Below are 24,491 nucleotides of genomic sequence, written 5' to 3'. Positions count from 1 at the left end.
TGAAGCCTCCCCAGGAGGGAGTCTTTATGGTCCCAGAGCTAGAGTGAGCTCCACATCCCTCCCCATGTGTCAGCACCGGATTGTGCATAGTCAGGGAAAAACAGAGAAGGGGAGAAAGTCCCATCTGATGACTGTGCTCTAGGAACAATCCTCTTTGCCCAGGCCTGGTTCTTAGAAGACAAAATAGCCCTCTTCTAGCCCTGAGCCTCAGTCTGATGTATGCAGTTGGTTCCAAAGATCCAGTTCTGTTACAGCCTCAGCCCTCTCAGGCAGATAGGGAGGGAGAGGGTTTGAGGTAAAAGCAGCCTCGGTTGACATGCTGACACTTGGAGGTAGGACAGGCATGGCAGACCCCAAACTATAGACTTAAGCAGCTGCGAAGAGAACCGAGCAACTAGGGTGGAGGTGGGGCCTCGTGAGGCACTTCCTCTTGCGCGCTTGCGCACCTACCCAAGCTCTGAGCTCTGCACAGAGAGCCTCGCGCCCTTCAACAGCAGTTGCTCCCTCGGATGCAGCAGGTCGGTAACAGTTTCTCCAACCAGAGCCCCAGTGTGGCCCTTGCTGAAAGTAATCCGGTGGCCACACTGCCGGTGCGACTGCTCAGGGATGATCAGGTCGCTGTGCAGGGCAGTGACCATGCTAAAAGTTTCCAAATGAAGATGAATGCTCATGGCTTCACCCCTGAGGAGCTGGTGGTGCAGGTGGACGGCCGAAACCTGATGGTGACCGGCCAGCGGCAGATAGAGAGTACAGACCCGGTTAGGGGAGGTTACCGCATGGAACAGAAGGTGCACCGGCAAATGCAACTACCTCCGGGCCTAGATCCCACCGCCATGACCTGCTGCCTGACCCCTTCTGGCCAACTGTGGGTCCAAGGCCAAACCCAGTCGCGGCATCCTCCTGAAGCCCTAACAGGATCATCAAGTTTCAGAAGCCGTGGCTCTAAGAAGGGTTCAACCTAGCTTGGCCTAGTAAACAACAACCGTGGTGTGCAGCAAACTTAAGTTGTCTGCTGTCTTTTCTGGGGATGAGGTCAGAGGTAGGGGGTTGGAGCTATACATAGAAGGATGGAGGAAAGGCACCTCCAGGTAGTGGTCCACCAAGAATCAGATCTCTCGCCCTTGGAGAAGTAGGAGGGGGCAGTGTGGCCTTAGCTGCCAATCAGCAGTTAAAGCCAGGAGCAGCAGAGGGCTGGCAGGGCCCAAATGTGACCTGACTTCAGAACTAGCAGAAAGCCCTGAGATCAGGATTGGATTTCGTGTAGGTAGGGGTTGCAGTGAAGGACAAAAGTGGTGAAGAAAGCAAGGGGCTGCAGACTTGGCCTCTTGTCCAGTCCTGAAAGGATCCATCCCTCACAGGCTTGGTATAAGCAAACAACAACAAAACAAAAACAAAAAAACACCACAGAGGTTGTTTCTGGTGTTTCAGAGTCCAAAGATTTTTTTTTTCAACCCAAGCTACATATCCCCCAATATAAGCTGGTGGGGGATAGGCCAGGGGATGGTTTAGAGGCAAATGCAGGACCCTTAACTTCAAATATGGTCAGCCCCAGGTCAGTCCTATTCCACCCGCTACCCATCAGAGCTAACAGCAAGAACTTCTTTCTCTTGGTTACCATGACCACCAGCATCCCCTCAAGTTAGGGGGGAAGCTTTTGTTTAGCAAGATTCAGTGGTTCATTTTAAATTTAGTGAACTGGAAAGGACATGGTCTGATAAATTCTGTCAGAGAAAGACGAGGAAGACAAGTGTGAGGTCGATCGATCGGCTGACTATATTGACAAGATACTGATTGGTTACATGTTGAAGAAAACATACAATACAAAATACAGAAAAAGTTGGTTCCATCCCCTCCCACTCCCCCCCTTACCCACCCACCCCCAAATACTCATCATCGTGATTTGGTCAGAACAGGGCTCAGAGCCAGAGGTCAGGTGACTGAGGGTGGAGGGGTCATGGGCAATGGATGCGTGGCTGTCACAATGATGCTGCGGTAATGCTGCGTTTTCTCTCCCAGCTGGGAGTTGGGTGGGAAGGAGGCTGCAGCCTGATGACAGCCAGCTGAGGGCAGAGCTGCCTGTCCCCTTCCCAGCCCAGGGCCTGCCCACCATCGCAGACTAAGACCACTCCCAACAAGGTAAGGATGTGGATGCTCTTGCTAAGGCTGCTCTTCAGCAAGAGGGAAGGGAAGGGAAGGGAAGGGTAACTGTTCCAAGCCCCGACCCCACAGACAAGGGGGTTGGGGGCAGGAGCATGTGGCTACTACCAGCAAAGGACAAACGGGCGAGTATAGTAGAAAGGGGGGAAGTGGGAAGAGCAGAAGATCATATATATTAAAAAAGTGACTTAAGACTTAAAATTGAATTAGTATTTGTACAGAAAGGTGCAGGTGGAATAACTCCCTCCGGCCTAGGATCAAAGTTATACTGAGAAATCATGGTGGACCCCTCCCCTGCCCCCGGTGGTGGCCCGAGTCGTTAAGTGCGATTGGTTAGAGTGGATTCCAGTCGGGTCATTCAGGTGGAGGAGGTGGGGGCAGTGGCAGGCAAGGGGGGCTCAGTTGCTGCAGCACTGGCTCCGGCTGGCTGGGTTGCTCTCCTGGAGGTTCACCCCTCGGGTCCCGCCTGGAGCACCAGCTGCATTCTGAGGCTCGTTCTTGGGAAGCTTCTTAGCTGTTTGAGAGAGAGAAAATGTAGCAGTAGGGCCACCCCAATACTCTCTCCCAACTGCACTGGAGCAGTCTGGTCCTTACCTACTAATCAGTGCTAACAAATGGAGGACTGCTGTCACCAAGTACATTTTGAGTATTTCAGAAAACTGAGGCATAAGAGAAGTTAAATACCAACACCACAGAGCTCACCAGTGGTAGAGCCAGGAATGAACCCAGGCAGGATGACTCCTGAGTCAAGTGAGCTAAAAAATCCTAAGAAGGGGTAAAGGACAGCAATGGCAGGCTCTGAAATGGGTGGCAAGTGAAAGGAAGTAAAATGTTCAAACTTTGCCTTGGGCTTCAGACAGTGCTCAGTTCTCTTACGTGTGGGAGTCAGATGGAAAAGACAATGAGTTTATCAGAACATTTAAAAAAAAAGTGCAAGTTCTGTTGAAGGGACCCCACAGACCCACTAGAGAATAGCACATAAGCAACATGCCTTTGGTGATGGTGGGAAGGGGACAAGAGGCAACTTACCTATTGCCATGAAAATTTCATTCACGTTCATTGCAGTCTTTGCTGATGTCTCCATGAACAGCAAACTGTTGTCATCTGCATAGGCCTGTGCTTCCTGATTCCCAACAGAGGCCAGAAAGAGGATGGAAAGGAAATGTTGGCAGGGGCCAGGGCCCCGGATAAAATGTTCACTGTTTACAGTCTTTACGTACAATAGAGACTGACTGGACAAATGCAGGGTTTTTAGGACTAAGCTACCCTGCTCCAGGTTCGCCTTGAGGTCTCTGCTCCACACTCCTGACCCTCTTATTCCACACAGCATCGTAGCTCACTGGTATAAGCAGATGCCTTACTCTAGCTTCCCTAGGTCCATTCTGCATTCTTGCCCTTCAAAATCACCAGGCTTGGACATACTTCTAGGAAGTTATCTTACAAATACACTTGCACATTTGGTCAAAAGCACCAAAGTATGAGGATGCTACTTGTCATTACAAACTACCAGAAGTTATTACAAACTACCTAGAAGCCCATCAATTAGGACCTGGCCCAAAGAGAAATTAGAAAACACAGTATGTATAGCATACTGCCATCTATGTAAAGAAAGAGATTCACAAACATATGGACATTTCTGGAAAGAAAAACTGGGGAACTTCAGGGAAGAAAGGCTGAGTTTCTAAGGAGAAAAGAGAGTGAATATATAAATTTTACTGTGTACACATATTATATGAAAAGAGACTTCTTTATCAGGAAACTCAGTTCTTAAAATGAAATAAGAAGCTTCACTCATTCACAAACACACCCATCACCAAAGAAAAAGAACAAGGGAGAGGCAGGTGGCATTTCCTCCAAGGCCCAAGGTTGAGCCATGGAGGAAAGGAGATGAAAGCTGCATGCTGGTCCTTGTGTGGCCCTTTATACAGCCCCTGAGCAATCCAGGGAGGCCTGGTGGAGCTGGCTCACACATCCCCAAGTTCTGTCATTTCCCTACCTGGAACTCCACGGCTCTCTTGCTGGCCAGGTCTGCCTTGTTACCCGCGAGTGCAATGACGATGTTGGGGCTGGCCTGCCTCTGTAACTCCTTCACCCAGTTCTTGGCCCGTGCAAATGTATCCTGAGGAGACAGGGTCAAAATGTCAGAGACAGAGGAGGCATTCTGCCCAGTGCCACTCATGAGTGAAGCTCAAACTGGCAGAGCCAAGTTATCTAAGATGCCACCACTAAAGATTCTGATGAGATGTCCCTAATTAACAGAGGAAATCTGCCCACATCCCACCCAAGAACAGAGGGCCAAAAGGCCTGAAATGGGGGCATTTATAGCCAATTCCTGGGGTTTCAAGATGAGGGCAGGGCTAGGGTTGTGGCTCAGTGGTAGAACACTTGCCTAGCATATGTGAGGTACTGGGTTCGATTTTCAGCACTGCATATAAATAAATGAATAAATAAAGGTTCATCAACAACTAAAAAAAAAAATACTAAAAAGAAAAAAAAAAGATGAAGGCAAGGAAGAAGAGAAAATCTTTACTGTGTTGGTGATGTCATAGACCACGATGGCAGCCTGGGCCCCCCGGTAGTACATGGGGGCCAGGCTGTGATACCGCTCCTGTCCAGCTGTGTCCCAGATCTCAAACTTGACTGTTGTGTCGTCCAAGCAGACAGTCTGTGTAAGGAAGGCCGCTGTAAGAGAGAAGGTAGTGTCACCAGGCAAGGATGGGTTAGAAGCTACCCCTACATATTTTCTAGGCTTTGGTACTCAGAAGCCAACTGTTGAGATGGGCACTTTCAGACACTCCAGAGAGCCACTGCCCCCAGCTTGGACCCAGTACCCTGTGGCTTGATGTTCATGGAACACAGGGAACCTAACAGGGGAACGTGAAGCACTTATGCATATGCTTCAAAGGAGGATACTCAGTGCTAGAATAGACAGACTGGACACAGCACAGGATCCCAGACAGCTCTGTGTAGAAAGCTGTTTTCAATGTCTGCCCTCCCCCACCTACTGAGGGCCTTGGGCACCACCCCACTTCCCCCTTTCCAGCTCTGGACGAATGCTGAAGGGGCAGCAGGAAGACTGCTGACATGGCTCATTTTGTTTCCAGCTGCCTGGAAATCTCCTACCACCCAAGAGAGCAGAGAAAGGATGACTCAAGTCCAGGGCTGATCCTGGCTTTGAGTTTACAGTGACCACTCAGGTGAGAGGCTGAGTCCAGACCCTAACTTGCAACCTAAATACTGACCAATGGGGAATCGACAATATGCACTGAGCTCCACAGAGGGTAAACTTCAACTTCAGCAATGCCAACCTATTACCAGCTGACTCACCAGCCATTCCCATCTGGAAAGCAGGAAGGGCCAAGGCAGATACATTGCTCCTTTTAGTAAGAACCCTCATAGATCCAGAGCTAGCTTCTCCTTTCCTGAGTCCAGGTCAGTGGAAAAGGCTCAGCCAAGGCCATACAATAAAAAAGAAGCTGAACCCAGGTAACTCCTACTAGTCATGACATGGAGTCCAGCTATTAGATTCAATTCTAGGGGCTAATGAGAAAGAGGTGCTGCAATCTCAGACATATTTAGTCTCTGTGTGGAGTCAGCTTCTCCTATTTAGGCCAAGGCATTTCTTTGGCCTCTCTGAAGTATCCCATTTCCCTGTGTCCACTCACCTCCAATTGTGCTCTCCTGGTACTCATGGAATTGTCCCTTGACAAAGCGGAGGACGAGACTGGATTTGCCCACTGCAGACTCCCCTAGCAGAACCAGCTTAAACTGACAAATCTTGTTCCCAGCGGCTGGTCCGTTAGGCCGTGCTGCTCCTCCCCGACCCGCCATGGCCCGTCCCGCCGAAGTAGTACCAGTGAGCGTGGGGATGGGGGCCGGTGCTAGGCAAGGAGGCACTTAGTGGGGAGGGGGCCTCCAACTGCAGGGGAGAAATAAGAGGCATGGGGTTAGTTCTGAGACTAGCGAGCCCTTCCTAAATTATAGGTCATTCTCCTGCCCTTCCTGATGACTCAGCTAACTGCCTCCCTTCCCATTAATCCCAGCCCTTCAGCCCAGAGTCAGGACAGCACCTCACTAAGGCCACCTATGCCAGCTGGATGACTCAAGTCAATAAGCTCTTTGGGTTGTTAATAAGACCACAGCCTGCTCTGTGCAGAGCCAAGTAGATGGTGAAGCAGATGAGGGAGGGTACAAGGAGTGTAGGTAGAAAGTATGTCACATAAGGTGCTCAGCCACCAGATGGGCACTCAGGGCCAGGGCCTAACAGTGCAAGTTGTTATTAAAACAGCCAATGTTCTCCAGAATGAGCCGTTCTCTCGGTCTGAGGTGGACTATGAACCTCTGTGCACTGGAATCAAAGCAATGCTTCCCCTGCTCATTGAGAGCCTGTTTCCCCAGTCCTCTCATTCTTGATGGGCCAGGAGTCTCACACACATTAAGAAACAAAACACACACGAAAACAAAACATACCAAAGCCAATGCTCTGCTGGCAGCCAACTGCCAGCTTTCCCTTTTAAATAGAGACCTCAATTTCATTCTCTATTGGCAGAGGCAGGGGTTGACACACAGAAAGAACAAGGGGAAGGCGAGAGGGGTGGAGGCAAACAAGGGACAACAAAACCTGCTCCCACAGGTCAGCAGCTGGTATTCTAGCCCTGACAGTCACTCAGTGAGCAATCACTCTTGAGTGACAGCTTCAGAGGCACAAACCTTTTATAAACTTTGGAACTGCAAAGAAAGATGAGAAACCTAACTCCAGAAGTCTCTAGAAGACTTGTACCCAAACACACTGAAAATATTTTATAAATGAGAACTCTGAGTAGCTGTTAAGTTCGGTTCAGTGTTTGGACCTGCAAAAGTTTTTATTAGATGCCCTTTGCAAAATGGAGTCCAGAGAGGAGAGAAAGGGTCAGGGAAAGCCCTGACCTGCCCCTGGGAAGAGGAGCATATTCCCTTAGAGTCAAGGGATAGGTGTGGATGAACAGGACATTTCCATGGGAAGCATATGATCTATGCCTGTGCAAACAGCTGATAGCAAAGGGCTGGCTTTTTTTCAGCCTCAAATCGTTTCCACATTGGAGTTCTCCCAGCGACTCATTTAAAAAGTGAGCTTCAGGAAGAGTGATTCACTAACCAGGAACAAGTTTCCTTTCTGAACAGTACCAAAGGTAAAGAGCTTTGAAATGGGGCCACGTCTTCCCCAAAAGTACAAGGAAGGAAGTATGGCGGGGGGGGGGCGGGGGGGGCCTCAATTGGTAACCAGAAATGCCATTTAAATATATCACAGATAAGATCCTTTCTCATTCCACCCCAATCAACAGCCAGGCAGATCTGTGCTTTCTGAATCCTCGAGAACCTTCTTCATCAGGCTTACAGAAGTTCTAGGAACTCAAGAAGCACTTACTAAATGAAATCATCTTTAAAGACAGATAACATTTACTGAATGACTGTACAACTATTATCTCCTTTAAGCTTTAAAGGATCTCCTATTTTTGAGATAAATAACTTGATACTCAGATATTAAATGCCCTGCTCAAGGTCACACACAGCATATAAGTGAGAGAGCCTAAATGCAAACTTGGGTTGCTACTCATACAAACTCATTTGTTATCACCCGCCATTCTTCCCGCTGCGGAAGAACAATGAAGGCAACTTCCACTCTGTTCTGGTTTTGGGTTGCAGAGTGAATGAGACTCTTTTTGGGACAGTAGTTTTGCTGGCCCAGCCAGGTTTGGCTTTGTGGCAATCAGAGTGATTTTGCAGTCCCTGAGTACTCCCAAATGGTGGGAGGAGACATCCTAGGTCAGACACAGCAATAGCAACAGCTGGTTACTACCATGCATGCTCATGACACATAGTCCTATCTGGGCAATGTGGCTGGGTTCTAGACCAGGTATGAAGGAGTGGGGCAAGGGAAACAGGAAATTAAGTCCCTAATTCTAAAAAAAACTAAAGCAGCTAGGGAGCAACCAGTACCTACAAGCTGAGAAAAACAGAGGTAGCACATTTCCAAACCTGTCCAGATGGAATGTGATTTTTTAAACAAGCCTGAGGGAAAGAAAAGCAAGTCTCATGCAGTGGTTCTCAACCTCGTCTATATAACAAAGCTATTTGTACATCTGGTCCCTGGAGAGCCCACTATCCTCAAGTGCCACTGAAGCTCAGCAAGGGTTAGAGCAACTGGCACTAAGCAATGGATACAGGCACTAGCTTTGCACACTACAGGATGTGACTGTCTCCTGCCACTTCTGGGCCACCTCATAGAAGTCATTTGACCTGAGTCTCACTAGTGCCATTAGTGACAAGACAAGGATAAGGGTTAATGAAAGCATCTACCGAGAGTCTTGTACATGTATTGTTGAATCATCAGCAGCTAATAATATTGACATGATCAATTATAATACTTTCTCTAAGACTATTGGTTAACAGACACAGGCCTCCCCAGTGAACCAAGAAGGCTCCACCTGCCCTAAACCGACTGTTGACATGTTCTTCCTGCTCACACTGATCCTGCCTTCCAGAGACACCTGAGCATGCCCTTTGAGCCCAGGGGCGCTTTATCACTAAGCTATATCCCCAGTCCTTAATTCTTTTTTGAGACACTCTTGCTGAATTGCTGAGGGTCTTGCTAAATTCTTGCCTCAAACTGGTAATCTTCCTGCCTCAGCCTCCCAGGTCCCTGGGATTACAGGCATATGCCACCACACTTGGCAGACCCAGCATTTTTTTACAGTCTGCTGCCTCATGGTTTTCCTGGCCCCACTTACTGATCACATGAGCAGCAGTGTCTAACCTTCCTTCTTAGACAATAAAGCACTAAGGAAGATGACTTTGCCAATGGGGACCAGGAGATATGAGGGTGATTAAGTCAGGTGAAGGTCAGACCCAGGGCCCCAGGAAGCCTTAGCCCTTCTTTCCCAAGATTGGGAAACTGAAGACATTTCTCTGCCAGGTAGCAAAGGTGAAGGAATTCATACTCACATACTGAGCTGTCCTGCCTCCCGAGAATAGAAATCTTTGCTCTTGAATTCATGGTAAAAATTACCTATTGTTACAACTCAAGTTTTTAAAGCAGTTTTTTAAAATGACATAGTAAAAGTAGTCTTAGAATCAAAAGTCAAATTCTCCTAAAGACCTAAAGGCATAGTCAAAGTTGCCTATAAGACATAGAAGGGGCCAAAGATCTCTCCCCTCCTCCAAGTATAATGGTAGCAACTGAGTGTCAGGCCTACAGCAAGACTCTCCTTGTTGTGCCCCACTTCCCTACCCTCTAAACAGAATCCTGGTTGGTTCATCAGCCACTGAGAATGGGCACCAGTCCCATTCTCACATCTTCCACAAGAAAAGCAACAGAGTGCAAGGACTTAGGGGTACCCTATTCAGGATGTCTTTTCCAATGGTGCATGTGAGAGGGCAGAAGGGATATGAACTCCTAAACACTGGTTCTATGCACAGGCTGCTCTGGGGATGAGAGTGACTAGAGAAAGAAAAGAAGAAAGAAACAGTAGGACATTGTTCTTCCATGCTCTGGAGTTTTCTGTACTTTGGACACTAGAAGTACTTTGATCAGTGCTTTTTAAACTTTTTTCATCAGAATCACCCCAGAGTGTTCAGAAAAAAACACTGGCCAACTAAACTGGTCACTCTAGAGAAAGGGTCCAGAACCCAGTGCTTTCTTTCTTTCATCTATCCCCCATTTTTTGGGTAGGGAGATGGATACCAGGTATTGAACCCAGGAGTGCTTAACCACTGAGGAACATATATTCCTAGCCTTTTTTATATTTTATTTAGAGACAGGGTTTCCCTGAGTTATTCAGGACCTCGCTGAATTGCTGAGGCTGGCTTTGAACTCAAGATCCTCCTGCCTTAGCCTCCCAAGCGGCTGGGATTATAGGCATGTGCCACCACACCTGGCTCATCCATTCATTTTTGGGACTTAACCGAGGGGCACTTTACTACTGAGCTACAACCCCAGATCTTTTTATTTTTTGAGATCCTCCTGCCTCAGCTCTCCGAGTTACTGGAATTACACCAAGCCTGGCAAGAACTTGATGTTTTTAAAATAAGTTCCCCAAGGGATCTTAAGTAGCTGATTTAAGTATTGAGAGCTTTGATAAAGAAATATGTAATCCAGGGTAGAAAGGCACTCTGATCAGTGTCAAGGACAATACATGGCATCAGACTGGGGTGGGGTCTTGATTTCACTCAACAATGAAGTCTTCAAGACACCAGATACTGCTGGAAAGTCACGGGTCCCCAGTCTCCATTAGAAATAATCACCTTTTGTGAAGCACAGTGGCGCATACCTGTAATCCCAGCAGCTCGGGAGCCTGAGGCAGGAAGATCTGGAATTCAAAGCCAGTCTCTGAAACTTAGCCAGACCCTGTTTCTAAATAAAATATTTAAAAAGGGGCTGAGGATATGGCTCAGTGGTTGAGAACCCCTGAGTTCAATCCCAGTACTAAAAAGATAAAAAGAAATTTTCACCTTTCCATAATCTATGAAGTCACCCACTATTTTTAAAATATCTTTTTAGTTGTTTTTTTTTTAAATATTTATTTGAGTTGTAGTTGGACACAATACTTTATTTTATTTATCTTTATATGGTGCTGAGGATCGAACTCAGGGCCTTGCACTTGCTAGGCAAGGGTTTTACCACTGAGCCACAACCCCAGCCCTCTTTTTAGTTGTTGATAGACCTTTATTTTATTTTTTTTTATTTTATTATTATTTTTTTTATATTTATTTATTTTTTTAGTTTTCAGCGGACACAACATCTTTGTTTGTATGTGGTGCTGAGGATCAAACCCAGGCCACACGCATGCCAGGCGAGCGTACTACCACTTGAGCCACATCCCCAGCCCTATTTTGTTTATTTATATGTGGTGCTGAGAATCGAACCCAATGACTCACACATGCCAGGCAAGTGCGATACCGCTGAGCCCCAGCCCTACCACTACATACTTTTTATCCTTCCTGGTAAAAGGGTGAGCAATTCCAGCTGATGGGTGTCTCTTGTGCTTCCTGTTTGCTTAAGAGACTTCCTCTAACTCAGAAAGCCAGCACTGCCTGGATAGTGAACTGATTAGGGAAACCAGACTGTTGACCAGAGGGTGGGTGGAGACTCTCTCAAGGTTAGCTGGGGGTAGCTTGAGAACCAGTGACCCACCCAGGGCCCCCTGGAGGTCATTCTTGTCAGCAACTTCAGCTATACTTTCCTCCAGGAAAAAGCGTTCCTGAAAATATTTAACACGTAACATGGAGCTAGAGAAGGCCACAGCAGAAGCAAACTTGTTAGTTTTAAAGAAGGAAACACAGGATATAGAGGGAGAGGCAGAGAGGTTCAAAGGCAATATTAAAAGGAAACTAAATGGAGCCAAGTTTTTACAAATGCTCCAGAGGCTCAGATTAGCTGAAGATCACTGACCTATAGACTCAAGACCACAGCTCTTCCATGCAAAGGAATACCACCACTGCCAGCACACAGAAAGAGAGGAGAGCCTCCCAGTAGGACGACCCTGGCTTCTAGCTGGTCACAGACTCAAAGGTAAGAAAACTCTGAGGCAACAGAAGCCATCTTAGGTATCCACACACCCAACCAGCAGGATACTTGGGAGGCTGCACCTGATTTGTTTCAAGTCCTGGCTTCACTGTTGCTCATTTGTGTGACCCTGGCCAAGTCACACAAGGGATGGCTTCTTATTGACAAAATGATATTATTTAATACTAATTGCACTGGGTTGTTGTAAAGGTTAAATGAAACAACACATAGTGTTTAGCATAGTATTAGGCTGAGGGTAAGGTTCCAACAAGTGGTAAGAGTATTACACTACCGGCTAATTAACTAGCTTTGACTCATTGGTTGAAGGAGCTCAAAAGGGTCTTAAAGACCTAATCTTAATCCTTGCCAATTACAGAAAAGGAAATGAAAGTGAGGCAAGGTGACATAATCAGGGTCACACAGCCAGTTGGTGGCAGAGCCCAAGCCCAAGATTCATAAATCAGGCAAGCCTCCTCTATCAGAAATACAGAGAAAGCCCCCAAGAACATTAACAATGTCTATTACTACATCTACTAAGAATTAAATTTTTTTTAAAGCTTGCTTATTTATTTTTTTAAATTTTTTTTAATATTTATTTTTTAGTTTTCGGCAGACACAACATCTTTGTTTGTATGTGGTGCTGAGGATCGAACCCGGGCCACACGCATGCCAGGCGAGCGTGCTACCGCTTGAGCCACATCCCCAGCCCAAGAATTAAATTTTAGTAGATGGGAATTTGACTTTCTATGGATACTTCGTAAAATACTGTTTCTAGCAGGGAAACACACATTTCTATCAAACTAAAAACAAATAAAACAAAAAAATCCATTCTGATGAATGGAAAGGTTCTGTATCTTGACTTTAGAGGATGCAAACAAATGCAAAAATCCATCAAGCTGTACACTTAAGATCTGTAAATTCTTGGCTGAGCTGCAGTGGCCCACACCTGTAATTTCAGCTACTCAAGAGGCTGAGGCAGGAGGACTGCAAGTTCAAGGCCAGCCTCAGCAACTTATCATCTTAGACCCTGTATCAAAATTAAAAATTAAATAAAAGGGCTGGGGATGTATTTCAGAGGTAGAATGCTCTTAGGTTCAATTCCCAGTACTGGGAAAAAAGAAAAGTGAACTTAACTTGTATATATGTAAGCTACATGTTAATAAGAGGTTAAAAAATGCTAATGGTATAGAATTTTGCATATAACAATAAAAATTAAAGCTTAGAATTGATACTAATCTATTCTAGCTTCCCTGCAAGTAAAATATTTTCTGCCTCCTCTTTAGTATGAAAAGATATAGAATAATATTAAAGATAATAAAAAAGATGATGCCTAAATTAGATGATCCAAAGAGAACAAAGGTACCCAAATGTTAAAAGTAATGGACAAGATAATGGGATTACCATAAAAATATGATTATTGCATATATAGACTTAACTGTGGGCTGAAGAATTTTACAATTGTTTCCTGAAAACAAAACAAAACAAAAAAGCGCTAATATTTATTGTCTTTTTCAAGGAGGAGAAAGAGGTTACATTGTGATGCTTTCTGCTCCCCCACCAGTCAAGAGTATCTGCAGAAGAGAAAAAGGTTTAGGGGCTAAAGGGGTTGAATCAAAGACAATGGCACCTCCTGCATAAGCATGACTGTGGCACTGCTACACATAGGGCCTGCATCTCACCTGGAGAGTGTAGCAGAAGCTTGGTTCCGGAGGCCAGAGGTTTAACAGCCCAGGTTGAGATCCAGTGAGGACTCTAATGGGAGCTGGGACTCACTCCTCACACCAGTAAGCAGTAGGCTCAGGGAAGGAGGCATCAAGAGAAGAAAGGGGTGCTGCCTTTACAAAGCCACAGAAGGACTCTTTCTGGGGAAAGGGAAGTAACACTCAAGAAGGGACACTCAAGGTGAGTTGGGTCCCCCTACAACTAGGACAGGCTCTTGAACCTCCCCCCAGCCTACTCAACTCCCTTAACTGGAATTAGTTCCAATTCATTCCACCCCTACGTTTTTAACTTTTTTTTTTTTTTTTTTAAGTTGTGGATGGACACAATACCTATATTTATTTATATATGGTGCTGAGGCTCAAACCCAGTGCCTTACACATGTGAGGCAAGCACTTTACCACTGAGCTACAACCTCAGCCCCCAATTCATTCCCCTTTTAATGATAAGACTTCTGAGGCTGAGTGTCTAGACTTCCATGTCATAGTGAGGCCCCCGGGAATTCCAGAGAGGCCCAGCCCAGACCCCAAATTCTTCCAACACCAGCAAAAGGGGCCAGTGTGCAGGGGTACCAAGGGGCGTAAACCCTGGAAACACATCACCAAATGTCTAGAATGAACCTGGAGCTTTGCCAGGAATTAGGATGGAGTACAGCCAGCTCTCATAGCCATTTTCCTAGTGTAAAAGGAATGTTGGATCTCTCCAGACAGATCCTAAGCTGAGTTAGGTAGAAACCACCCCTGAGGCAGAACCCCCAGTTTCCTGCTCTAGCAAGAACTCCAAGAAATCCTTTCTTGATCTCCAAGCTGCTTTCTCAGCTGAACACAGCAGCTGGGTTCCCTGGTGAGGCCCAGAGAGGCAGAGTCAGCGGTAACTTTCAGGCGAGGATGGAAACCTCCAGTGCCTGCTCCCTCTCATGCATGTGCTGACGAGGCTTGGTCAGTGTGGTCTGCCCATACTGCCCAGGAAGGGCCCCATGGTTCATGGGCAGCTTGATGATCCTCAGTCATGGGCACTGTAGACCAGCAGAGGATCCAGAGGCTTGGATGGCAGTACAGCAAAGCAGTCTGACAGGCAGGTGACCGTCACAGCTGTACCAGTCAAGGATCATTTGTCCTACCTACTGATTTCTGAGACACTCCTGAGACAATTCTCCCTAATGAGGTCTCCAACTCTGCACACCTTAGACAGTCTGGCTGTGGTAGATTCTCTGCCCCAAACACAAGCTCAACTTGAAATGTGGCACTTTCCACAGCACAATGTCCACACATGTCCAGGCACAGGGCATGGGGCGGGGGTGGGGAGAATGGGACTGCAGCTGCACGGTAACTTGTACTCTGCCAGCTAGCTCTTCCCCTGCCAGTGCCAGATGAGATGCTAAGAAAACAGGCCAAGGCACTTCCCTGGCTCCAACACACACTTGCTGTTGTCCCAGGATGGGCAATGCATCATCTAGATGCCCATCAGGATGAATGTGGGATTCCTGCTGATCCACAATTCTCACAACGAACTTGTATCTGTTTTGCTTGTGTGGTCACTACTTAGGACATTCCTAACTGGAATCTCCTCAGTGCACAGCTTGTCTTCCCCTGTCTTGGGAGGGCCTCTGCAAGGGCCAGGAGTGTCAACAGGACAGCTGCCACTATTGCTGGCACCCCAGGCCCAGCAGGACTCCAAGAACCTTTGCTGAAAGCCAGGGTCACTGGCAGCACCTGTTCCACCAGCCACTCACACCAACAACTGACACCTCTCATAAACCATTCCTGTCTTTACAAACAACAAACAACAAAAGCAAGCTTGCTTAATTAAATCACTGCCCTCTTTGTTTCACCCTGAGCTCCTCCACAGAGAGCTGAGGTAGTGTTTGAGAGGAAAGCAAGGGGAAAAGAATCAGGTATCAGATCCCAGCAAGCCAAATTTCTCTTGCTCAGACACCACACACACTGTGGTCAGAGGCTGCCCAGCTAACAAGGTCAAAAAGTTCTGAGATCAGAGGGACAATGGCTGCTCTCAGAAGCCTGGACACCAAAGAACATTATTTCTGACATACTCTTCTTTCTTAATTTTGGCTGAACAAAATGTAGAAATGGTGCCAGGTAAAAAAATCAGGCATTGAATGGGTCTAAACAAGATTTGATGAATGAATCACACTTCTGCTTCCATGGCCCCAAATTTTCATAAGACTCCTGTAGGTGATCAAAACTGGGAGAACTTGGGTTGAAAGTGAGAAGGCAAAAGAACCTAAGGGTACTATTGCATGAAAAGGACCCACAATACAAAATCCTCAAAGGCTGGACTGTGGGTTTTTCTTGTTTTAACAAAAAATAACATCAAGCCTGACACATTGTGGCTACTCATAAACATGGTGAACTGAGCAGGTGATACAGGGAGGCCTGAGTAGAGTAGAGGGGGCAGCTGAGGGCTTACATACATGTCCATTTGCCAACTTGGACCCTCCAGGGAAGCCACAGGTCAGCTGAGGAGATGCCTCACTTACTCTTGCACAACTTCTCAGGCCCTGACACACAGGGGTTAAGAGTATCGTCAGACAAACTTCATCTCAAGTGCTGAAGCCACCAGGCTGGTCTTGTGTTGTGTCACTGAAAGCACCTAAAAAATGGAGAGACCAGCACCCTGGCCTCCCAGGGTTGCTGGGAAGATGGTGCACAAGAGGCTCTTAGCAGAGAGGGCTACAGCAGCACTCAGTAGTGCTCGCCGGCCAGGGGCAACCCTGCCTCCCAGTCCCTGTGAAGCAAGTGGATATCTCCATCCCCATGTTCAGACATCCTTCCACATTCCTTTCACCTCCAGTTTCCTTGGACCCCATTCTTCAGTGGTCCTCCTTTGAAGAGAATGCGGAATAGGACGTCTTTCACCAGTTTTCTAGAAGATCCAGTGTCCTGTCAACAACTCAATCTTGAATTCTCGGGATACACCCCCAAGGCCACAAGAACAGAGGAGGGAACCACCATCACTTGACAAATCAGTACTGAGGTGAAGCCCCCAACCAGGCAAATCATAACCCCCTTAAAAAAAAAAGGGTGGGGGAACCACCACACAAAGCATCTTGAGCCCCAGTGCCCTTCCTTCCATCTCAAAGCCTCTTTCAGGAAAAGGAAGAAGTAGTTCAGTTGTGGGGGGGGAAGGGGGGAGAAGAATAGGGCAGCTGACGAAGAAACCAGAGTTCCTTTTAAAAACCAGGCTGAAAACGCTCGAGGTTTGGAAATTGGCGTCATTCATCACCACAGCAGTCTGAGCAGCTCACAGAGCAATTTGATGACTAGGAGAACAGCCAGGGTGAGGGAGGCCACCCACGCCCTCCTCCATGCCTGGGACACTTCTGACAGAGCCACCTGAAGGGGACACACACAGAGCTATGAATAGAAGGCAAGAGGCTTGTAAACCAACTCTGTTAAGATCTGGAGTTAGTGTTCCAGTAGGCTCAAGTTACACATCTTCAGAGGGTGACAGTACAACAGAAGGATTTAAGCTATTCAATGATTCAGGATCACAGCTCAAAGTGACAGCCTGCCCTGAGCCTGCCTGGAGCCACAACACTGCACAAATCCTCCCAAAGGGGAGGTCTGTTTTTGAATGGCAGCAAAAGGGTCTAGAACATGTAGAATTTCACATGGAATCTCAGACCTAGAATGTAGGAAGGTTTGGCTGGAGAGCTTAGCACTTGAAATAGAGAATGATTATATATCCTCACATGTTCTCTTCCCAACTGGATAGTAAACTCCAAAGTAAATACCAAATCTGACCATTTTTGGATCAGATGCAGCACCAGACTGGGGTACAAGGAGAAGGAAATATGTGAGCAGAGGAGCGACAGCCTGCTAGAGGGACCAACTGCCAGGACTGGAGTTGATTCTCACAGTATTCTCAGGTACCTTTCTACCTTACCAGACTCTGGAGTCTCCAGTGACTATGACTAACCATCACAAGAAGGAACAACTTAAACCCATTCACATAACTCTGTATCAGCAAACTAGAGAAACTGTTCACTAAAAAGGTAATGGCCTTGGAAAGTCAGCTGATTCTAGGCCTGGGGCAGGAAATACACAGAGAATCTTATAATACCAAAAAGTAAGGAAATACTGAAAAAACAAAAACAAAAAACCTCACAGTGATAGACTAGGTTAAAGGCAGCTAGAAGTGCAACTATTGGTCAAAGCTGGAACAATGTGAGCAATAAAAGAAAGCAGGATTGTATTATAAATCAAAGTATAAAATAAGTATCTGTGAATCAATACTGATATATAAATAATTGAAAAAAGAAATGAAGGAGAATAGACAGTTCTTGTGTAGAAGAATTTAATAATTCATGTAGTTACTCCACCCATAAGGAGGAGGGCTTAACTCCCCTCTCCTTAAGCGTGGGCTACAAGTACTGATGGCCTTCCAAAAAATACAGCAGGATGCGAAGGGGCTAACTTTACAGTGAACACAGGGAAGAAACCTGACAAATATCACCTCAGCCAAAGTGATCAAGGCTCACCTAGACCGTGATAAGTCACATTGACTATGTGCCCTTGAAGGGATGGTGATGAAAATGGCACTTTAGGTCTAAAGTCTTCTTCCAAACACTCCTAACCACCCCAGTCCAATCATAAGGAAAACATCAGATAAATCCCAATCATGAGACATTCTACAAGATACCTGACCAGTACTCCTTAACACTACCAAGGTCATAAAAACAAGGAACTTTTGAGAAACTATCAGCTTAGGGAAGCTTAAGGAGATGTAACAACTAAATGCAGTGTGGGCTCCTAGAACAGAAAAAGGACAACAGATAAAAACTAAGATCCAGATGAAACATGGACTTTAATGTAGAGCTAATGCAAGATACTAATAATGGGAAACTGCATGTGGGGTTTGTGAGAAAACTCTACACTATCTTTCTAACTTCTACAACTATTCTGAAAGAAAAAATTTATTTATTTATTTTTTTTAAAGGATGGTGGTGTACATCCTTTTAAACTGATTCCAGTTATTAAGGAGCCTGAGGCAGGAGGACCGAAAATTCCAGGATAGCCTGGGCAACTCTACAAGACCCTACCTCAAAATATTTTTATTTTGGGGGACTTAACTCAGTGGTTGTGTGCCCCTGGGTTCAGTTCCCCCTGCTGGGAAAACCAAACCAAACAAAAAAAGGGGTGGTGGCTTATCTTGTGACAAAATGATATCCAAGGACAGCAGTTATCAAAAACCACATTCCTGAAGATGAGTTAATTTGACAAAGGGGAGGGGTAAAAGGGGTGTGCAGAAAGCGGGGTTGGTGGGAACCAGACCAACAGTCTAGAGGTGAGCAAAGGATTACACCAAACATTACAGGCTTAGGAGTGTGGAGTCCAAAGGCCACACCTATGGAATACTCAAGGGAAGCTGCTCTCACCACCTACTGCTGCCACCACTCTTTTCTTTTTCAATGCTAGGTATGGTATTTAAGGTCCCACACAGGCTAGTCAAGCACCCTACCACCAAGCTACACTCCCAGTCCTGCCACCACTTGCTTAAGACCAGTCTCTCAAGATCAAGCTCTGTGCAGACATGCAGAATAGCACCTGTGGACAAGAGTGAAATTCACTTGCACCAAGCTTTGCTAAGTGATGACCTGGGTCGGTGCTGCCTCACCACACACAACTGCAGAAGTACACTATGTTCTGTGCTGCTACCAGACCCAGAGCCACACCCACCCTCCTCTCCTGTTTAAACCCTACACCGGAAACAGAAATTTGGAGAGCTCTACCCTCTGGAAATTTGGTTTGTGACATGCCCAACCCCCATCATCTGTCCTGATAATCCTTTTTTACCTGTTTGCTCTCTGAACATCTGTGAGCAACTTTCTGGAGAACGCACTAAAGATGGAGTTCAAGCTGAGAATCAGATGAATGTAAATCTGGATCCCAGGTTCACCACATCCAAGTTAAGTGAGATCATGAAGGGTGTGATGAAAGAAGTGGGCAGGCATGTGCCTCAAGGGCAGGTTTGGATGTCTGCCCCTCCTTTTAATGACTCCATAGGGGGTCTACTATGCAGAGTACCATGCTGGATACTGGCCACACCAAGATAAAGTAGATCTGTGCCCTTAAAGGGTTACACACCATAAAAGGAGGTAACAGAAGCAGGAGACAGTAGTAAAAAGAAAGTCCATGGAGGAGAAAAGCCCTTACCTCCTTGGGACTTGGGAGAACTTCACCAAGGAAGTCATAGGCAAGCTGAGCTTTGAGAATAAAGTGGAGAGGAGCAGCTTCCAGGCAGATGAGATGGACAAGAGCTTTCCAACCAAAGGAAACAATATATATTCAGCCCAGAAATTCTGCAAGGAGAGGCTGTGTTGCATAGTGATCTAAGTATACACTCAATTCTAATCCTACCTCTGTTACTTACCCAGTAGTTCTCCACTGTAAGGTGGGGATGAAAAACACATCCTACTTCCTGGGGTTGTTATGAGGATAAAATGTGTATGCTTAAGGCCCAGAAGAGTGACTGACACACAGTAGCAAAGCTTAGTTTAGCTTTAATTTGTATTATTGTCTCTGCATACAGGAGATGGGACTATTTACTCTGAAAATAAGTTTCTTATACTGCCAGGCTATAAATGTAGAGGACTCCTTCAAAAAATATTCCAATTCTCTTCTGCCAAAGTTCTTGGAAGCATTATCACTTGAATTTGGGGACATCCTACCTCAAGCACTGCTCCTCAAGCAGCTCCAACAGACGTGCCCTGACTGGAGCCAGGGAAGGAGAAATACAAATCTCAGGAATTTGAGAATCAACCCCAAGCAACCTGCTACTTCCAAAATATTGTCTTCAAGTTTCCTGTTTTAGCTTAAATATATGCAAACTTTGCATTCCAATCTAGAATAGATCCAGGACTGCTTTAATATGAAAATGCTTATAACTTAAGACTGAAGTTTCTAAAAGATGCAAAACCTTATCTAGTCAGTGCCTCTGAGCATTCACAGCAGGTGACCTCAGGAGGTCTGAGAATCCCAGTGAGAGAAGTGCAATGATTGCCTTAGCATTCTCTTCTGGAAAATGGGAAGGCAACCCACATTAGTTCTATTCAATATCTACATAAGGAGACAATATGTGAAACTATCAAGCAAAATCCTAACCATAATAGCAGACATTTGGTACTAGTATTAAATCAGAATTCTAGGGATGAGTTACTATGCACCTTCAAAATCCCAGCTACCTGCCAGAGGCAACTGCTATTTTGGGAGCATCTGTTCCACATCTAGCACTGGACTAGCTCATTTACCCTTTGTCTTCTTCTTTTTTTTAATATTTATTTTTTAGCTTTAGGTGGACACAATATTTTTATTTTACATTTATGTGGTGCTGAGGATCGAACCCAGTGCCTTGTGCATGCTAGGCAAGTGCTCTACCACTGAGCCACAACCCCAGCCCTTACCCTTTGTTTCTAACTTTGCAAGATATTTAGTATTCCCATCTTATTGGAAGAAACAGGCTCAATGAGGTCAAGAAACAAGCCTAAGGTCACACAGCTGGTAAGCAGGGGAGTCAGGATGAGAATTCAGTTCTGGCCAACTCCTAAGCTCTAGCACCTTTCACACCACCATACCACCTCTGTTGACTAGGAAAAAGTTACAGGAAGGAAGTTTTAAGAAGTATTTGTTTGGTGGGGATGAATTTAAATTTGTGACCTTACTCTATTTCCATGTAAATTCTAGTGAGAGGAGCAAACAGTAGGCAGCACCAAAGGGAAATCAGAGGACCAATCTCAGGCCAGCTCTGCTGGTTCCCTAGTCCTCAGCCTTGCCCAGTGGGACCCCGGGGTCCATTCACTTTTACTTTCATTTTCTAGCCATCATGACTTTCACTCACGTTCCCAGGAAACTAATAGCATGCAGACATCAGGAAACTCTTGGGCCCTGAAGGGTACTGGCTTGGGACTCCTAACAGTCATGCCCTCCAGAGGCAGAGCAGAAGAGGTTCAAGAAAGAGGACAGGAGGATGAAATAAAGGTAGGGGAGGAAAATGGAAGCAAATGAAGAATGCCAGTGATGAGGAAGGCTAAAGGTATAGAGTATGCACTTGTGCCCCTGCTTGCTCACCCTACGTGTTCATTCATTTAACAAGCAGACCAGATGGGAAGAGGGCCTGCTATTAGCAAAGATGGGGTCAGATATGATCCCAAGCCCTGGCCCAACCACTTCTAACTATACAGTCTAGGCAAACTGCTTAAGTTCCTTGAGCAACATCTCTAAGGTGAGGACACTCACACACCCCCCTATCTCGAGGTCACTCAGGAGCAATGTATGTGAAAAGAACTCTGTAATTTTACAATAATTTATAAATATTCGTTGTTACAGTCCCCCTATAAGCAAACACAAAGGCAGAAAAAGGCCAACTAGATGTGAGAGGCAAGAGGGGAAGAGAGAAGCAGCCTCAGGAAGGAGGGAGGGGCTTCTATCCCACCAGAGTCTGCCTCCTCCTGCACAACAGTGTCAGATCTATTGGGATTCTACAAGTTCTGAATGCCAGAGGCAGCTGCATAACCACCCAGAGCTCTAGTCTCTCTCAAAGGGAGAGTTTCTCCTTCTAAAACATGTTTCAGAGTCTGAGGACTCTTGAAGAGCTCCATTCCTGATGAGGTAAGTTTAGCAGAGTCTCTCTGCCCCTCTCTCTCAGAGGCACATGCTGACTAGAGCAGAGAAACTAGGCTGATGGAGAGAGTCTCTAGTGAGGCCACAAGGATATAGAGATTGTAACCCAACTATTGACCCTAATAAGAAATGGTTTGTCTAGTAAAAAGAAAAATAAGTACATCACAGGTCAAGCTCCAAATATTATAAGAATTAGACATTTGCAACTAGCCAGAAATAGTCAAAAAGGTCAAGGAAAAAACTTTAGCTTTTTAAGTAGTATCCAAGGATGGTTAAGGCAGCTACTGACAAGCTACAGCGATTCCTAAGGATTGACTGGCTTTCCTTTCCTTCCTCCACTGTAAATAGCAAGGGTCAGGCATGGCTTCAGAGTAAGGCTACCCCTCATTAAGGTATTCTGTAAGTTTCATGTAAGAAACTTACAGCTTGGTTTGAGACAGAGTCATTTCACACACAGGATCATATAGCAATACCATACATAGTTGGGGGAATCAGCAGTTTCTAGCATATATGAGAAGTCCTTTGGCTACAAAAAATTGGTGCATTAAGAGTCTAAAGCTGCCACTGTCATCTCAACTTACTCCTCTGTAATAAGTCCAAGCCCAAAAGGGATTAGAGAGAGACTTTGGTGTGGCACAGACCTGTTGCACTGAGTAGTCTATGTGTGTTGGGGGGGAGGTGAGAATGGCAAAGAGATGGACCCTCAATTCCAGACTCCTCATGTTTAGTCTTATTCTCTTGCCTATAGATCAGCAGACAGCAGTCCCAGGAGGAGCAGTCCCTCTGAGGCAGCTTGGAAACCACTCACATGCTCTGGGAAGACAGGGCTGAGCCTAGAGCAAGGAGGTAGGAGGAAGGGAGAGAGAAGATAATGAATGGGCAGATCCACCCTGATCTGTGATCTGTACTAGGATTCAGCAAAGCTCAGCTAAATTCTTCAGAGGCAGGAAAAGATAGAAATACCCAGAGAACAACATAACCAGAGGACAGGGCTGGGGGCCCAGGGAGTAAAATCAGAAGACAGTTCATTCCTAATTAGTGACCCAGAATTCAAACTCTACTGAGGTCCTGGTTGGCTCACTCTGGCTTGAGGAAGGAAGGAGTAGTGGGAACGCAACATACTTCTGTGAGTGTGGACCGGTCTCACTCAGACCACCCCTCCACACCCCACCCCACCCCACCCCCGCCGCCTAAAGGAAATCGAGATAAAATTCTTCCAGGGCTGAGATAACTGTTCTTTGGGGGGCCGCGGGGAAAGAAAACGACGACAGACAGCACTTTCTCCTGCCTCTAAAAGAGAAGGGAGACAGGTTCCTTCATATTTGGCAAGGACCCTCCAGTTTTCGGAGCAGGGGGAGCGGAACTTAAGGTCCCTCTCTCCCATAACTGAACTGGACAGGCCAGAGGAGAACCGCAAAGATTTTCCTAAGGCCCACGCGAAGGACAGGTAAGCGAAGTAAAGAAGGGGTCCCCTTTTGGCCCGACGCCTGGAGAGCCCCTTAAGAGGGGGCTACGGGTCGGGGGAGGGGTCAGTATCCCCTTAAGCTGGGGTTGGGCGGGAGGAAGCGGTGCCCGGGAGAGGCTTCAACGCGGGCGAGACAATAGTTCTGGGATAGGCACACTCACCGCGGCTCCGGGGCGGCGGCGTTACTTGGGGCCGGGGCTCGGACAGACTCCGCTCCTCTCCCCCCCGGCGGTGTCCCAGGCTCCGGCCTCCACTTCCGCCTTTCAGCCGCTCCGGATCCGGATCTCCACCTCCGCCCCGCCCCTCCATGCTCTCAAGTGACTGACAGGGCGGGGAGACCAATGGGAGGCACTCATGGCCGACCCACAGGCGACGCGAGAGGGAGCCGCGGGAGAGGAGGGAGGGCGAGCGCGAGGGGTGGCGGGACTTGTAGTTCGCGGCGCTGGGAGAAGCCGGTGGCTGCCTGGGACCTAGGCTTAGGGTGGATTCCGCTGCCGGCGGGGCGGAGTCAGACCAGGCCTGTTAACCGCGTCATCCCCGGTTCCAGGCACCCAGAGGGAAGGCGGATGGTGGAGCACTGGAAGAGGACAGATGGAAAGGAGAAACATGCTATGAATGAAAATGTACAAGAGGCCTCGTGTACCAGCCCTATGCACTCACTAATCCGGAGAAACCCCTGTTCGTACTTTGCAGCCAAGTCAGCTCTAGGAATCCGATTTTGGAACATTCAGTGACTGGAATGGCGATGGAAGTTTATAGGAAAAGTTTTCTGGAAAATACTAGGTGAGATCAAAAAGAGAGCTTCTGCCACCTCGCAGGCATAAAAACCTCCTACTTTGGCCCAGCTTGGCTTCTGATCACACTAGGATTCCTGCCTCTCCCCACGCCCAATCAGAACCAGCTCTTCTCTCTGATGCCAAATACAAAGAAACAGACAACCTTTGCCCCGGCACTCTCCATCCATTGATAT

At 46.7% G+C, this 24,491-nt stretch overlaps 2 protein-coding genes across 2 annotated transcripts; one reads left to right on the top strand and one right to left on the bottom strand.

Annotated features, from left to right (window-relative positions):
• Window positions 1–482: 482 nt before the first annotated feature.
• Hspb9 (heat shock protein family B (small) member 9) lies at window positions 483–962 on the top strand. Its single transcript, XM_076871349.2, has one exon. The coding sequence runs from the start codon at window positions 510–512 to the stop codon at window positions 960–962; it is 453 nt and encodes a 150-aa protein (XP_076727464.2). The 5' UTR covers window positions 483–509.
• A 1,390-nt stretch (window positions 963–2,352) lies between these two features.
• Window positions 2,353–23,788, bottom strand: Rab5c (RAB5C, member RAS oncogene family). Its single transcript, XM_076869425.2, has 6 exons — window positions 23,683–23,788; window positions 5,823–6,076; window positions 4,688–4,839; window positions 4,154–4,276; window positions 3,187–3,280; window positions 2,353–2,671 (listed from the first exon to the last, which is right to left on the bottom strand). Exons 2-6 carry the CDS (start codon window positions 5,986–5,988, stop codon window positions 2,556–2,558), a joined length of 651 nt encoding a protein of 216 aa, XP_076725540.1. The 5' UTR covers window positions 5,989–6,076; window positions 23,683–23,788; the 3' UTR covers window positions 2,353–2,555.
• Window positions 23,789–24,491: the final 703 nt, after the last annotated feature.

Source organism: Callospermophilus lateralis, chromosome 11 (assembly GCF_048772815.1).
Source record: "Callospermophilus lateralis isolate mCalLat2 chromosome 11, mCalLat2.hap1, whole genome shotgun sequence".
In the NCBI taxonomy this organism is placed as follows: domain Eukaryota; kingdom Metazoa; phylum Chordata; class Mammalia; order Rodentia; family Sciuridae; genus Callospermophilus; species Callospermophilus lateralis.
Note: the sequence above shows the minus strand (reverse complement) of the source record. Positions and strands in the feature narration are given on the sequence as shown.

Bases quoted from the DNA above. Each gene is read 5' to 3' on its own strand.
- Hspb9 (XM_076871349.2), top strand. From the start codon at position 510: ATGCAGCAGGTCGGTAACAGTTTCTCCAACCAGAGCCCCAGTGTGGCC.
- Rab5c (XM_076869425.2), bottom strand. From the start codon at position 5,988: ATGGCGGGTCGGGGAGGAGCAGCACGGCCTAACGGACCAGCCGCTGGG. The intron at 4,840-5,822 runs GTGAGTGGACAC...TCTCTCTTACAG, and splicing joins CCAGGAGAGCACAATTGGAG to CGGCCTTCCTTACACAGACT. The intron at 2,672-3,186 runs GTAAGTTGCCTC...TCTCTCAAACAG, and splicing joins TGAAATTTTCATGGCAATAG to CTAAGAAGCTTCCCAAGAAC.